At 36.3% G+C, this 14613-nt stretch overlaps 1 protein-coding gene across 5 annotated transcripts; it reads right to left on the bottom strand.

Annotated features, from left to right (window-relative positions):
• Window positions 1-465: 465 nt before the first annotated feature.
• On the bottom strand, window positions 466-14316 carry LOC128855815 (uncharacterized). 5 transcript variants are annotated; one of them, XM_054091006.1, is made up of 7 exons: window positions 14191-14316; window positions 13529-13799; window positions 2770-2999; window positions 2634-2645; window positions 1264-2528; window positions 760-906; window positions 466-699 (listed from the first exon to the last, which is right to left on the bottom strand). In XM_054091006.1, exons 2-7 carry the CDS (start codon window positions 13746-13748, stop codon window positions 618-620), a joined length of 1956 nt encoding a protein of 651 aa, XP_053946981.1. In that variant the 5' UTR covers window positions 13749-13799; window positions 14191-14316; the 3' UTR covers window positions 466-617. The 5 variants fall into 5 exon arrangements, with proteins under 5 accessions (XP_053946981.1, XP_053946980.1, XP_053946978.1 ...); XM_054091005.1 differs by having other exon boundaries at window positions 13529-13824; window positions 14184-14316; XM_054091003.1 differs by having other exon boundaries at window positions 13529-13824; window positions 14191-14315.
• Between the last annotated feature and the right edge of the window lie 297 nt (window positions 14317-14613).

Here is a 14613-nt window from a genome sequence, read left to right on the forward strand (position 1 = left end):
ATTCTTGTGAAGATTTTATACGTTGTGTTGAGTAGGGAAATCCCGCGATAGTTTTTGCAGTTTCATTTATCGCCTTTCTTGTGAATGGGGAGTATTATTGCTGTGTTCCAGTCGCCTGGCAGTGTTTCATTGTTCCAGATCAATGTGGTCAGGTGATGCATTCTTTCAATGAAACTAGTACTTGCGTTTTTGAGGAGCTCAGCTGTTATATTGTCTTCTCCAGGCGCTTTGAAGTTTTTCATATAGTTGACTGCATCTAGTATTTCTTGTAATGTGGGTATGTGTTCGTCAGGGTGGTATTTTTTCTTTTATTTAATTTAAATTTTTTATTTTTTTAAATTTAATTTACTTTTTTTTTTAATTTAAATTCTTTTTATTTAATGTAATTTTTTTTTAATTAACATTTTTTTTTTTTTTTTAATTTTTAAATGTCGACTTCCTACGCAATAAAACGGCAGCATAGTATTATATTTTGCAATGCTTTTAATAGATATTTATATTTTTGTTCAACATTTGAAATATTTTATTTTTGTAAAAGTCTAGTATTGACTTTACGCATAGAGCAGATTAACTTTTAGCACTAATAATATGTCCAAAGTATACCTAAGGTATTTCTCTTAACCTGATTTCACAGGCACATATGTGAGTATAATTGTAGATCCAGGCGACAACTCCAAAGAATGGGTTTCCACTTTCGATCTGCAATAAGATGAAAGTTGTCAGTTTTAAAAAGTTGTTAAATATTTCTTCAAAACTTACTTGATTGCAATGCCAGATATGTTGTAGCTTTCACTTAGCGCATACACAGACATCTTGTCTGGTAAGGAAGGATGATCAAAGTCGCCTTTTACAGTAGTGTTTGATGGATTGAAGGCTACAAAGTAACCGGGGTTACCAGATTTTATTCTGTAAAAAAATGTATGTGAGAATTTAATTAGACCTTATAATTAACGGTTTATATTTAACGCTATTTTTATTAACGCTAGATATTTTTTATATATATTTTCTTTCAACTCCTATTGGAGCAGAGGTCGTCGAATACGCAAGAAATATATGTTTACTAACTACCATTAGATTACTTTCTCACCTTTGTCTACAGAGGATAGCATGTTAGTGAGGAAAATTAGTGATTATCTTAACATATAAAATTCAGCTCTTAAATGTACATATACGGGCAGGTTCTATAATTCATTTATGAGCAAACTTCATTGGAATTTTCCAGAACCTGCTCGCTATGGTTAATAGGATATTTGGAAATATTACCTGGTATATGCAAACATTCCATCTGATTCATATACATGATAATCGCCATGCATATATGAAGGAGACAATCGTAGCTGCTTAATTTCAGCAAAAACCCTATCCGGCATTCCATTAAAAAGTGACGAATTTGCCATACCCATTACAGGTACTCCTGGCAATAACGATACGAACAGTGCGATTGCTGTGGGATCGCTTACGTTATTGGCCATCACCAAGGGCTCTGCAAAGTTCCACTGCAGCCATGTGTCATTACCCACAGCATTTCTAGTATTCTCGAATTCATTTTGCAGTTTTCGTCCACTGAAAGATGTGCTTAGTAAATGTACCAGTGGTCCGTATATGGGCATATCTATGCCCCATTCACCGTTCCTAGCGCGATACACATCTGGTCGTAGAATATCATCTGCCACAGATAAGAATGCGTCTGCGGAAATGTTCTTGACGAACATCTTGAACTCATACAACAAATCACCAAGCCCTTCCTGGAACGTACTATGTGTATGCGTCCAAAATCCATACTCATTGTGCACGAAATTACCTTCCGAAGCTGGTACCTCGTCCGGGGTGTTGTCAGAAAGCAAAAAGAATTTTGTATTCTTCAAACGGAAACCTCTAACACCCAAGGAAAGCAAATGTTTCAATACGTCTTCGAATTCACGTTTAACGCTGGTGTCATTCATGTGTAAATCATATTGACCTGCACCAAATTGTGACAGTAAGTAGCTACCAGGCTTTATTTGATCCCAAGCTGAACCGTTCGCAAGTGAACGCCAATTGTTTGGCTCTTTAGAATCCTCTTTCCATATGAACGCTGAACGCTTTGCATTGTTTTCTAGCGCCTCATTTAAAAGAGTTGAATTACGGGGCACATAATTTGGCGTTACATCCAATATGACATTGATGCCCAAATTTTTATACTGCGACACAATGTCTTTGATCTTTTCTTCCACTGCCGGTTCGCGTACTAAATAAGTTAGTGCCGGTGGGAGTTCATAAATTACACCGGAAGCTTCTACCCGCTTTACGCTATCGATGTTGCTGGCACTTGCTTGGAGTGCGTCAAATTTGGCGAGAATGCCACGCTTGTACCATGGCAGAGGTTCAGGTGCGGCACATTTGGGGGCATCGATAATGATCAGTATGGCACAAACCAGCATGGCCGCCCAGATAGCCCAGAAACCAATGAAGAAAATCCAACGCAAACGTACCCAAAATGGATCATTGGCATATTTCATGAGCTCCTCTTTAGACATGCCAGTGAAAGCCTGAAATAGATAATATGAATAACCAGATTAACAAACATATCTTGGAAGCATGCTACACATACATATGCAGAATAGTGTGAATTTAGTAAAATATTGAAATCTTACCATCTCCTTGTCCTGCGACAATTTTGATGTGTTGTATGTGCATATTTAGATGAATGAGAATGAATAGTAAAAATTTATAATTATTTATGAAACTACTATTCATAAAAAATCAATGTAATTTATAAGTTTCATGTACCTTTCCATTCACGCCACCAATGTCGATTTTCGCATCACCATTTTGATGATCACCTCCTTTAATAAATTTTACTTCTTCACGCTTATCGGCCAATTTTTCATTGTCTTCAGCACCGCTTAGCATTTTTTCATCGGCCCCGTCAGTTAAACCATTTTGTTCGACCACCATTTCGCCGTTTTTCTTTTCCGTAACAACTGCACCGTCTAATTTAGTATTTTCGGGAGTGGTTTCTGTTTTAAGAGAATGAAATAAAAATTATTAGTTTTCAAATATAAGAATTTCAGGATTAAGACAGCAGGTAAACTTAAAACTAAACAACGGATTGCTCAAATAATAAATTCTGGTACGTACAAACTCTTGTGCGAAACTGCCATTCTGGCTAAATCATCTAACAACCCTTCCTTTTTTTTGGTACGGTTCCATTGAAATAGAGAAATGCTAGTGCTTGCCGCTAGATAACACCAAGAACAACTAACTAACAACTAAGGTACGGTGCATTAGGCAAGGTTAGCTAATCCCAGTCAAGGAGCTCAACAAAAAGCTCAGCAAACAGTTTCTACTTGGGTACTACCGCTGTCTACCCCTGTAGACACCTGCTAGAATCTGAGACGCTTCCCAGGCACGTCAGGAGGTATCTCTTCAACTATTCAAACGAGATCCAGAACAAAACTAACTATTGGACCAGATAGTGTTAACGCTTACATACGCTAAATGGCATTCATCGGGAGACACCACCTTCCTAAACTCCCGACCGAATGCCGTAATCGGAGTGCAAGCATCACCTATTGCAGACGAAGATCTTCAGCTACCGCGAGAGACCCCCCATAATTTGGAACAACTACGTTTTGGACACTGTAGCAGGTTAAACTCTTACCTATCCAGAATTAACCCCGACATACCCAACAAATGTGCAGCATGTGAAGGCACTCCGCACGATACTAATCACCTTTTCACGTGTCCCACCTGGACCCAACCTGTCGAAGCAGCCAGTTACCTAGGCCTATCGTTAGAAGAGCTAGACGAAGACAAACGTTAACTACGGGTATATTCAGAAACGCATTATAATGCGCAACGTACTTTTGCAGTGTTGGCAGTGCGTTCAGAAATGCAAATATGGCAGTACTGCAAATGCATCGCGTTCCAAAACGCCATTTTTGTATCAAACGTCACGCATTATTTGCAGGAAAAATTTTAATACTGCCGCTGATTACGCTAATATGATGTCTGATGAAAAGTGAGTATAAAACTAATTTTTTTAGCTTTTAATGTAAAGATATATTAAATATACGTTATTAAGACAATATTTTATTACATTTTTCTTGATTTTAGCGATTATCTAAGTACATCGGTAGTAAAGTTGCTTCTCAGAGTCCGACTGAGCATGGAAAGTGAATTTGCTTCAAGGAGGAGGAAAAAGAGTGTTTTGTGGAATAAGGTGGCGGAAGAAATAAAAAAGTGAATAAAGATTTGAAAATAGACGGGCAAATCGCGCAGCGAAAATTTGCTAATTGTTTCAAAGGAAGATTTTTTTTTTTTTTTGAAAATTGGAAAAGTAATGAATTACAATCACAATAAATTAAAAAGCATTAGCGACTAGGAAAAAAAGATTTATTTTTGGGAATTTTTCGTTTTAATGAACATCTTACTATATGTGATCTTCTTTTTAGCTTTACACGTCTTTTTTTTCTTAAATTTAGCAAAAAACTATCACTTTTTACTTCAAATGTATCGTCAACAACTAAACTCAATAATACTTCCATTTTAGTGTAAAACGCGTTCATAAATGCAACAAATCTTTTTGCAAATCGTCAACAAATCTATCAATTGCATCACTTGTCACATTGGCAGTGTTGCCAGCGCTGCAATTACTGCGCATTTATAATGCGTTTCTGAATATACCCTACATTGCACTGACAGGGTTTATTAAGCCGCTACAATAACAACAACAACTAACATTTTCATCAATTTAGGCGGAGTTTAGTAATTCTGCTACAAAAAACTAAAGTTAACACGAATATCTGGCAACCATTTTCGAAAAATTTCCAACGTAGACTATATTTTATGCAGGGTGGGCCAAATAAGACCTACTAATGTTAAACACAAATAACTTTTGCAATAAACATTTATTTTGGTTAACTGTTTTTATACATTGAATATTTTTTATGGAAATTATGTATAAAATATTACATCAGACAAATGTCCACCATTTTTCTCGATGCAAAGGTTGGCTATTTTTTAACGCGTTTTCCATTACACCACATAATGTTTCTCGTTGAAGGCTCAGTATTTCGTCTCGAATATTTTGCTTCAGCTGTCTAATAGCCTCCGGTTTATTAAGATACACTTTGTCTTTAAAATATCCCTATAAAAAGAAGTCAGGCGCAGTCAAATCTGGCGAACAAGGTGGCCAAGGGAAAAGCTGAATTTTTGGAAATCAGACGTTCGCCAAGGTCCGTAGTTTGCGCTTTATCCGTCATCAAAACATTATTTAAAAAATCAATTTGTGTGAAACGAATAGCATATTGTAGTCGGTGGTCTTGCGGTAGCAGTGCTTGCACAATTTGAATTTTGTATGGGTACATCTTAAGATTCAACTTTAAAATTCTACGCAATGTCGCTTTGGAAATGCCCAATTGGCTGGAACAACGGCGAGTTGAGACAGATGGATCATCTTTAACAGTCTGCCGTACAGTTTGCACCTTGTCTTCAGTGCGAATATATCGATGGGCACCTCGTATAGGACGGTCGGCCACTGAACCCAGTTCCTCAAAACGACCGACCAAACTCCTAATCATAAAGGCTGTGGGAGCTGATCGGGAATTAAAATGTGGCCGATATTTGTTGTTTGTTGTACTGTAGGGTTCCATAATAAATTTCCAACAATTCAATTCTTCTTCTTCTTAATTGGCGCTATAACCGCTTACGCGATTTTGGCCGAGTTTAACAAAGCGCCCCAGTCGTTTCTTTCTCGTGCTAACCGGCGCCAGTTGGACACACCAAGTGAAGCCAAGTCCTTCTCCACCTGATCTTTCCAACATAGAGTGAGCTAACGTGAGAAGGCGAAACATTCCAAGATAGCTGGTTGTGCGCTGGGTTTGGGACCCGCCACTCGGGACCATTAACAACCCCTTCTTGAATTTTGGCCTTACTTAGTCTTGGGAAAATGTCTTTCAAGCGGTTGAATACTGCTGGTCTTTTTGCGATACATTTCAAAAAATTTTTAGCAATGCCAAGTTTAATGTGGAGCAGCGGCAACAAAATTTTCATTTCAGGAACAAGACTTTCGTGTAGCCTATTGTCATTGGGCCATTTTCGCCCAATTCGACTACTCCAGTTATGTTGTTTGTACTGGTTTCTTCCTTTAATACCTTCTCCGTATCGTGAATCCCAATCGCACAAAAAACACGGATATTTTGGACGGCCAGATGCTGTTAAGCCTGTAATCAAGGAAACTACTTTGAGGTCGCAGCAAATGCGCCATTGGTGTTCGTTATATTTGTCTACTTCCAGAATGTCTTTCAATTTATTGAAAGTTTCACTAGTGTCAGTGCTATACGCAATCGGAGCAGAAGGCATTCTATTTGTCTTGTGCAAAAGCACAACTTTTAAGCTGATTAGTGAACTATCGATAAAGAGACGCCAATCATCTTTTTTATAGGTTAACCCTATCGCCTCCATTAACTTTTCAATATCGTTGCAATAAGCGAAATTTTTTGCATCATTGACATTGAAGAACTTTTGTAACTCTTTTTGGAGTTTTCGATATGCTGTTACTTTTGTACCTTTCGTCAGCAAATTATTTCCCTTCAAAAATGAAGCCAGTCGTTCTGATTTTTTCTGAGTCAAACACAAATTTGCAACAATTCCATCCAATTGGGTTTGTGTTATTAGGATTGGGTCCTTTGATGTTTTATAGGATGTACCTTCACCAGGGTTGAATTCTGAGGAGAAATCCATGGGTGTAGCAGCGGTGGTTGTAGTACTGATACCTGTTTGAAGATCAGTACGTCGGTATGTTGGTCCTGGAACGAATTCTGAGTGCGGTAATGGTAATTGGACACTTGACACTGCTACATAAGTTTTATTCTTTGTTTTTCTTCTATTCAAAGTTTTATTGTAGTTGGTACATCCATAGCAATTTTCTTCTTGATGTGGGCTATTATCTGACCACATCATTGGTACACCAAAAGGCATAGCCTTCTTCTTTTCACTTTTCCATTGCATAAGACTTGAATAGCAATTAAAGCAAACTTTTTTAGGGGCATAGTTTACGTCATTGATAAACTCTTGCGAGAAATATTGTCTATAGATTTCCAAAAAAGAATCAGTCACATTGCCGCATTTTTCATCGCTTAAGAAACTCAAATAACTTTTTTTTTAGTGTATGGAATTCATTTATTTTTTTTTCAAGTTGAAGGTCATTAAATTTTATTAAATGTAGCTTAACTAGTTTTAAAAATAATTGAATTTAAATGCCCCCATGCTCGTTGACACAAGTGCGGCATCTTAGTAAAAAGTTGTTCATTGCTGCTTTGAGAGTTGCGACAGGAATAGCCGCAATTGTTGCTCGAATGGATTGTTTTAGTTCATCCAAATTTGTTGGCTTTGTTTTATAAACTTCTTGTTTACATAAACCCCACAAGAAAAAGTCAGGTGCAGTAAGGTCAGGCGACCTGGGGGGCCAACGAAATTCGGAGTTTCTTGAAATCAGTTTATTGGGAAATTTTCGTCGCAACTCTGTCATAACAGTCTGGGCTATGTGAGACGTTGCCTCATCTTGTTGAAACCACACAGAGTTGAAAGGAATTCTCTTTCGGCGTAGTTCTGGATAGAAAAATTCTTTCAGCATTTTCAAATAACGGTCTCCAGTAACCGTAACGGTGTGACCATTTTCTTCAAAAAAATAAGGCCCGACAATACAGCGTGAAGAAACCGCACACCACACTGTCACGCGAAGAGGATGCAATTCCGTCTCGTGGAGTATCTGTGGGTTAGAAGTACTCCATATTCGACAATTTTGTTTGTTCACATTGCCGTTTAAATCGAAATGGACCTCATCAGACATGAAAAGGCAGTTTAACATGTTTTGGTCTTCTTCCACCATTTGCAGGATCTTCTGGCAAAATTCCAAGCGAATCGGCAAGTCTGCTGCATTCAGTTTGTTAACCATTTGAATTTTGTAGGGAAATAAGTCTAAATCTTTGTGCATTATTGTTTGCAAAGACTGTCGGCTGACACCAAGTTGAGCAGATAAGCTTCTTGTTGAAACCCTTTGTATAGCTGCAGCTACAGCAGCGATCGTTTCCTCCGTCCGAACTGGTGGGTTTCGATGATAAGGCCTTCTTGCGACTGTTCCTTGCTCAGCAAAATTATTCACCAGTCTCATTATGGTCCATCTGGTCGGGGGATCGCCGCCAAACATCCGCCTGTACTCTCTCTGTACCAAAACTACGGACTCTAGTGCGTGATAGCGGCGGACTATCCAAATTCTTGTTTGCGTGTCCCAGTTATCCATTTTAATAAATTTTAAAGATCAATCTGCAAATTAAAACAAAAATGGAACAGATAACTTAAAAAGAAAAAAAGTGATTAAATTTTTTTTTGGTAGCGGCTTTCATCAGCCACCCTGTATTACAAAAATGGTTCATTTTACATGTTGGTTCCGACAAATTTTCGACTGATACTATATTTTTTTCCATGATATTTATGTGATGGATTGAAAACTATATTTTAGATAAGAAAAAAAGCGAAAAACAATGAGTTGCTTGCCAGATATTAAGAAATAATAAGGAAAACGTTAATTTTTCGAACATTTTGTGACTTTCGTCTAAGTAGCTGCCAAAGTATTTAATCCCGTAATTTTTTTTTCAAATTAAATTTATTTAAGAAACTGAGAAGCATATTATAGACCACACAAAATGCAAAAAAGACTTAGTTTTGTTGAAAATATTTTCAAAAAACATACAAAAAAAATAATTTTTCCAACATTTTGCTTCATAAGTACCACAAAAATTTTCGAAATCAATTTTTTCAAAAATTGTAATTGTTGCACAGGTCTCTAGCAATAATTTGGCTTTTACAGATTCAAAAAATATCAATTAGTCGACGAGTTATAACCAAAAAACCATATAATGAAAATCGGCATTTGACTGCAAACTTCGAAGGCCGATTAAAAAAAAATTCGAACTAACATAAACAAACGGCGCGATACGGGTCTTCTAATTTCGCCTCTATTTTCACCCGCCACTCTCAGAATGGACCTAATTTTTGCTAACCTGAATTTGTTCCACTGTGTTATTTCTGTGATTTTATTGACATTTTTGACATTTTCTTGGCAAAACTTTCCATTACTACCACGATATATTTGAATGGGGGGCGGAGGGGGAGGGGGCGTTGCATTAGAAAGAGCAGGGTCACACCATTATAACTGTAAAAGTCACAACCTACTAGGGTCCCCATAGAACCGCCAGGAGGAGTTTAAAAATTAGGGTTTTTACGACCGCATTTGCAGTTTGTACTGAAATACAGTTGAAGAGGAGTGTATACAGCAAACGTCAACCCATCGCGCGATTTTTATTCCAAATTTTCAGTATTTGTAAAAATATTTTTTTTTTTGTAATATGTATGTACCTGCGTGTAAGTGTTACCAACTTCACACTGCTTGTATCTGTTAAACAGCTCATGACATCAACGTCAAAATTGTTCTAATGACAGTTCAATATATTGTTTATAAGCCATCACAAGCATTTGCGTCTCAGTTTTGTTGATTTTTTTTTTGTCTGTGATGGAATTCAAACGTAATAGTGTGATTGCGTTATATTTGGCTGGAAAATCACAACCAGCCATTGTTCGTGAGCTCAGTCACCTCAAAGTGAATAAAATGTTTGTGTATCGCACTATAAATCGTTACAATGATACTGGTAGCATTGCAAAACGCTATGGAGGTGGACGAAAAAACCGCAACAAGGTCAGAAATGGTTCGGAAAGTGAAGGCTCGACTTTAACGAAATCCACGTTGAAGTGGAAGAAAAATGGCCAAAGAACTGAAAATATCGCAAGACAGCATTCGACGCATATTGAAAAATGAGCTCAAAGTCCAGGCTTACAAGTTTCAAAAAGCACACGATCTTTCACCCCAGCAAAAAAAAGTTCAGTGCGAAAGAGCAAAGGAGTTGTTGCGCTTGCACGAACGCGGCGAATTTCCTAACATTGTGTTTTCTGATGAAAACAATTTCCCAATTGAGCAGTTCATAAACTCTCAAAACGATCGTGTTTAGTAATGGTTTGGGCCGCAGTGACCGCTGATGGACGCTCTCCAATTTTTTTTTATTGAGCCTGGTGTCAAAGTGAATGCGACTTATTATCGGGAAAATGTTTTAGAAGCTGCTTTAGAGCCGTGGACACGCAAAAATTTCGGTCGCAGACCATGTACGTTCCAACTGGACTCGACACCGTCTCATAAAGCTCGTGTGAACCAAGAATGGTTAAAAAATCATGTTCCACACTTCATTTCGTCCACACAATGGCTTTCGAATTCGCCAGACGCAAATCCGATGGACTATTCTATCTGGCTCATTTTGGAGAGCAAGGTGAGGACTAAAAGCTATGCCAGTATGGATGCGCTGAAAAAAGCGATTATACGAGAATGGACCAAAATACCTCGAGATCACATTCGCGCAACATGCAACTTAATTTTTGGCCGTTTGAAGGCTATAGTCAAGGCAAAAGGTGGTCATATCGAGCTAAAGTGAATATATGTTAAAATTGTATTAATTGTTGAAGAATTTTGTCTTTGAAATCAATAAAAACTAATTTCACTCAAAAAAGTCATGGTGTTTTGAATAGTATCGTTCACCCTGTATATTCGAAATAAAAAAGCGCCCTTATAAATAATAAAAAAAGAATTATTCCCTTTTGGTTGACTGTGTTTTTCTTATTTCGCTTTGTTCTTCTCTCTCTCATCGTTCGTTTGACAATTCGCTCCTTACATTTATTCTGCATGGTATTACAAACGTTTAGAAGAACATTTGTAATAATAGAATTTTAATAGAATTTGGAGTATTATTTAGTAAAAATAGCTTTAAATCGAATTTTCATTTTATAAAGAATGTTTATAAGTGAGTATTGATACTTTTCTGTGTTTGCATTTAAGTAAAATACGCGTCTGTAATAGGGCATTTTTTCAAGCTTATGCAAAAAAGAAGTATTTTTATCGTTAAATATTGCTATTAATTCTTATTTGAAATTTATAAAAAGTACTATAAATCAAAAGGCTGATATAGTGAGTACATTTGCGTGTTATAATTTTTAAATTCGGTCCACGCACTTAGACCTTATAAGCAAATTTATCGTGGTAGCAATGGAAAGCACAGCCATTTTCTTTTGCTGTTACAATATCGGCACCCTAACCGCCATTCAAAATTTCAGCGGCCTGACTTGTATTTACGCCTTTATAAAAGAAAAAGTGTAAAATGTACCGAATTTTCGAATTTTCTCATCGTTGACTTTGATTCTTAACATCCTGTAACTCACAACTGAATGGAACAAACAAAGAATAGCAAACGTTTTTTTTTAGTGTCAAATGTCACCTTGACAACGAACTTCAACTTTAAATTGTTTGATCGATGCTTAACGAGATATCGATTACTACAGCCATCTAACGGAAAAATAATAGATTTCTTTTTCCCCCAAATAAATATGCATTCATTATAACCCAGTCTTTAAACACACAATTACACATACAAATGAATACGACACATGCATACTTTGTAGCACTTGAGAATTTAACGTTTATTCATATATGTAGAATGCAATAATTTAAGACCATTTATCTTACTATTTATATCGAGCATTTTTAGCACTTTCACAAAAAATAAAAATATAACATTGCACAACGTCTAATTTAATTTGCTGGTCAACAGAAACTGAATTAAGAGCATATACTCGTACATAGCTTTAGCAGATATAAAAAGTAGAATACGAGCTGAGACATTTCATTTCCTTTGTGCATGGGTAGGTACGTGCGAAATAAGTAATTTAAGTGGTTTTATTGAATCTGAATAAATGAGCATATATATATATGTACGAAGAACGAGATGAGGCAACGATTTATGTATGTACATATATGTACATACATATATTCACTTAGCAAGTGTAATTTCACTTAAATTATGTTATTGAAAATATTAACAATATAACACAACTAAATTCATTATTAATAAATAAAATAAATAAATAAATTGAATCACGCACAAGCATGATAAACTGTAAAGCATTTAGTATACATAATTAGACCTACACATTTGCACACATACATACATACATATATGTATACGTATGTATGTAGATAACTCTTGACTTCATCCAAAACCACTGCATAGTGAATCAGCTCTATTGGCGTAATGTAATAGTATAACCAAGTAAGGAAGGTTAAATTCGCTCCGGACCGAACTTTATGTATGTATGTACTTGCGCACATTCTGGTAAAACTTAATTTGAGCTGGTTGTTAATTTTTGGAATTGAACAAACTCGCAATAGCAGTTATAGCATGCAATATCAGAGCGACAGAAATAAATTTAGTTTAACCTACAAAAATTGGCAATGGTTTTAAGCCGATCTCAACAATATTAATGTCGGAACTAAGCCGTAATCGAGATACACGAATTTTGGCGGAACTAAATGCGGTGGAAGGCACTAGGTGTACCAATCCGTAATCGAAATACACGAATTTATTCAAGAAGGAAGTGGCAGCGTCCATTGAAAATGTTACTTGCGTCGTATATCTTTCTTTGTACCAAATTTTAGCAGCTTTTCTTCGTTTATAACAGTCCACACGTTTTGAAAAATTTGCACGTTTGCTTTTTTTGAAAATCCCAGTTATGTGGCAGGTGAACTTAATTAATGACCGATTTCGCCCTTTTTCAATATCAAACTAGCACTAACAAGGAGTACCAAGTATGCTGCTGTTGCAACAACAACAACAACAACCTAGTGGCAATTAAATATATTAATTTTTGCTCGAGTTACATATGTGAACAAAATTATAGTAACCTCGTGCACGAGTGCGCCCTGCACGGATTTACGCAACCGGAACGACAAGGATTTATATCCGGCCAAGGACTGTCACTTCAGCAGCATTCTCCGTAAATGTATGGGGAATGTTTATGCTGCTGCTACAACAACAACAACAACAACAACAACAACAAGAAGTTCGGTTCACATTCATGCATACCTACATATAAATATAACTCTTGACTTTTAACGAAACTTATTTGACTCTCGAACAATTTTTGTAAAACACTTAATTCTGATTTTTCACAAACAAATTTAATTAAATTTTATTAGGATATACTTTTACCATAACTATGACTGATTATTAATTTAAATATTGCATTGAAATCCCGCAATTAGTGCTTAATAGGTAGAAAGTGACAAGTCGACTTCATCTGGATTTATCAGTCTACATGCATTTCTATTACACTGTACCACATCTGTCTACTTCACTATGCTATGCATTACTTTGTTATACCACAGAAGCATTTAAGCTCGTGAGCATAACTTATGGTCAATGAAGTTTTTCATATCCAACTCAATTAACGATAATGGCGTGTATGTATACCTAAATCTATGCCAATTCATCAAGGTTATTGCATCAGCATTCCTTTCGCATGGCATTTATATGTAAATGTAATTTCACTTTTTTTCCCCCATCTTCTACTGCACAGAACTTAATGAATTTTCATCAAAAAAAAAGCTCACCTTTTACTGTTCGATTTGCGTGCGAATCTTCGTTGATTGGCGCTCGTTGCGATTGCTGCTTTTCCTCAGTTTGTGCAAAAACTTGATCCTCAGGTATTTCCTTGTAAAATTCTTCCAAAGGTGGTGACCTCTCTTTGGATGCAGATGTGAATGGAGATATGGGTATCGAAGCGGATGTGTATCCGTTGACGTTTAATTTGCGAATGGCAGTACTTTTCATTTTCTGGCGTTTCTCTGGCACGAGTGCTTCCAATACGAATACGAAACAGTGCTTCAAAGCGTAGAATAATAATTTTCTACGATAACATTAATATTTTTATAAGCATTGCGTGTAAATAATTAAAAAATATTATTAAATATAAAAAAATATTACGGGAATTAAAATGTATTCTATATACATATAATTAATTAAAAATATACAAATTAAGTAAGACATCTCGCTTCTGAATGCTATTGCCTCACAGATGGCGCTAGGAATCAATTTCATTCAAGAACGTGTTTGCACTCTTCAAACGGACTTGGTTTTTTTTTTCAAATAAATTTTCATCACGTTAACTTTTTTATTCATATTATTGAAATTCACTTAGTTATTTGCACAAAGTTGCTAAAAAAAGTATTTGTTTACACCACATTCACATAACAAACTAATTATTACTTCTCACCACACAAATTGTATCGACAATTGTTGTTGTTATTGTGGCAGCAGGGAATCCGCTGCTAACTGCTCTCCTTGTTTGCTGACCACCGTTTGACCGTTTGATATGCACGAATGTCCAGTCAATGATCCAAACGATGCAAACAATTTGCAATTGGTGGAGAAAAACTTGTTTCTTTCAAATTCCATCGCGGTAACCGCACCGACCAGTATGAACATACAGACGAACGGTTAGACCGGCGAGCATAGGGACATTCGGACTGCATTATATGCATGTAAATATATATGTATGTATGTATATAAGTTTGCTTATGTACTTATGTAGATAAATATATATGGTCATACCTAAATATGTACAAATGTAATATTAATTATTTCGTTGATTGGTAAGCATGGGTACAAATGCGCTTGTGTGTTTAAGATCAGCAAT

Source organism: Anastrepha ludens, chromosome 2 (genome assembly GCF_028408465.1).
Source record: "Anastrepha ludens isolate Willacy chromosome 2, idAnaLude1.1, whole genome shotgun sequence".
Classification (NCBI taxonomy): domain Eukaryota; kingdom Metazoa; phylum Arthropoda; class Insecta; order Diptera; family Tephritidae; genus Anastrepha; species Anastrepha ludens.

Excerpts from the sequence above, each read along its gene's own strand:
- LOC128855815 (XM_054091006.1), bottom strand. The coding sequence starts at position 13,748 with ATGAAAAGTACTGCCATTCGCAAATTAAACGTCAACGGATACACATCC. Across the intron at positions 3,000-13,528 it reads CGCAAATCGAACAGTAAAAG|AAACCACTCCCGAAAATACT; the intron begins GTGAGCTTTTTT and ends CTCTTAAAACAG. Across the intron at positions 700-759 it reads ATATCTGGCATTGCAATCAA|ATCGAAAGTGGAAACCCATT; the intron begins GTAAGTTTTGAA and ends ATCTTATTGCAG.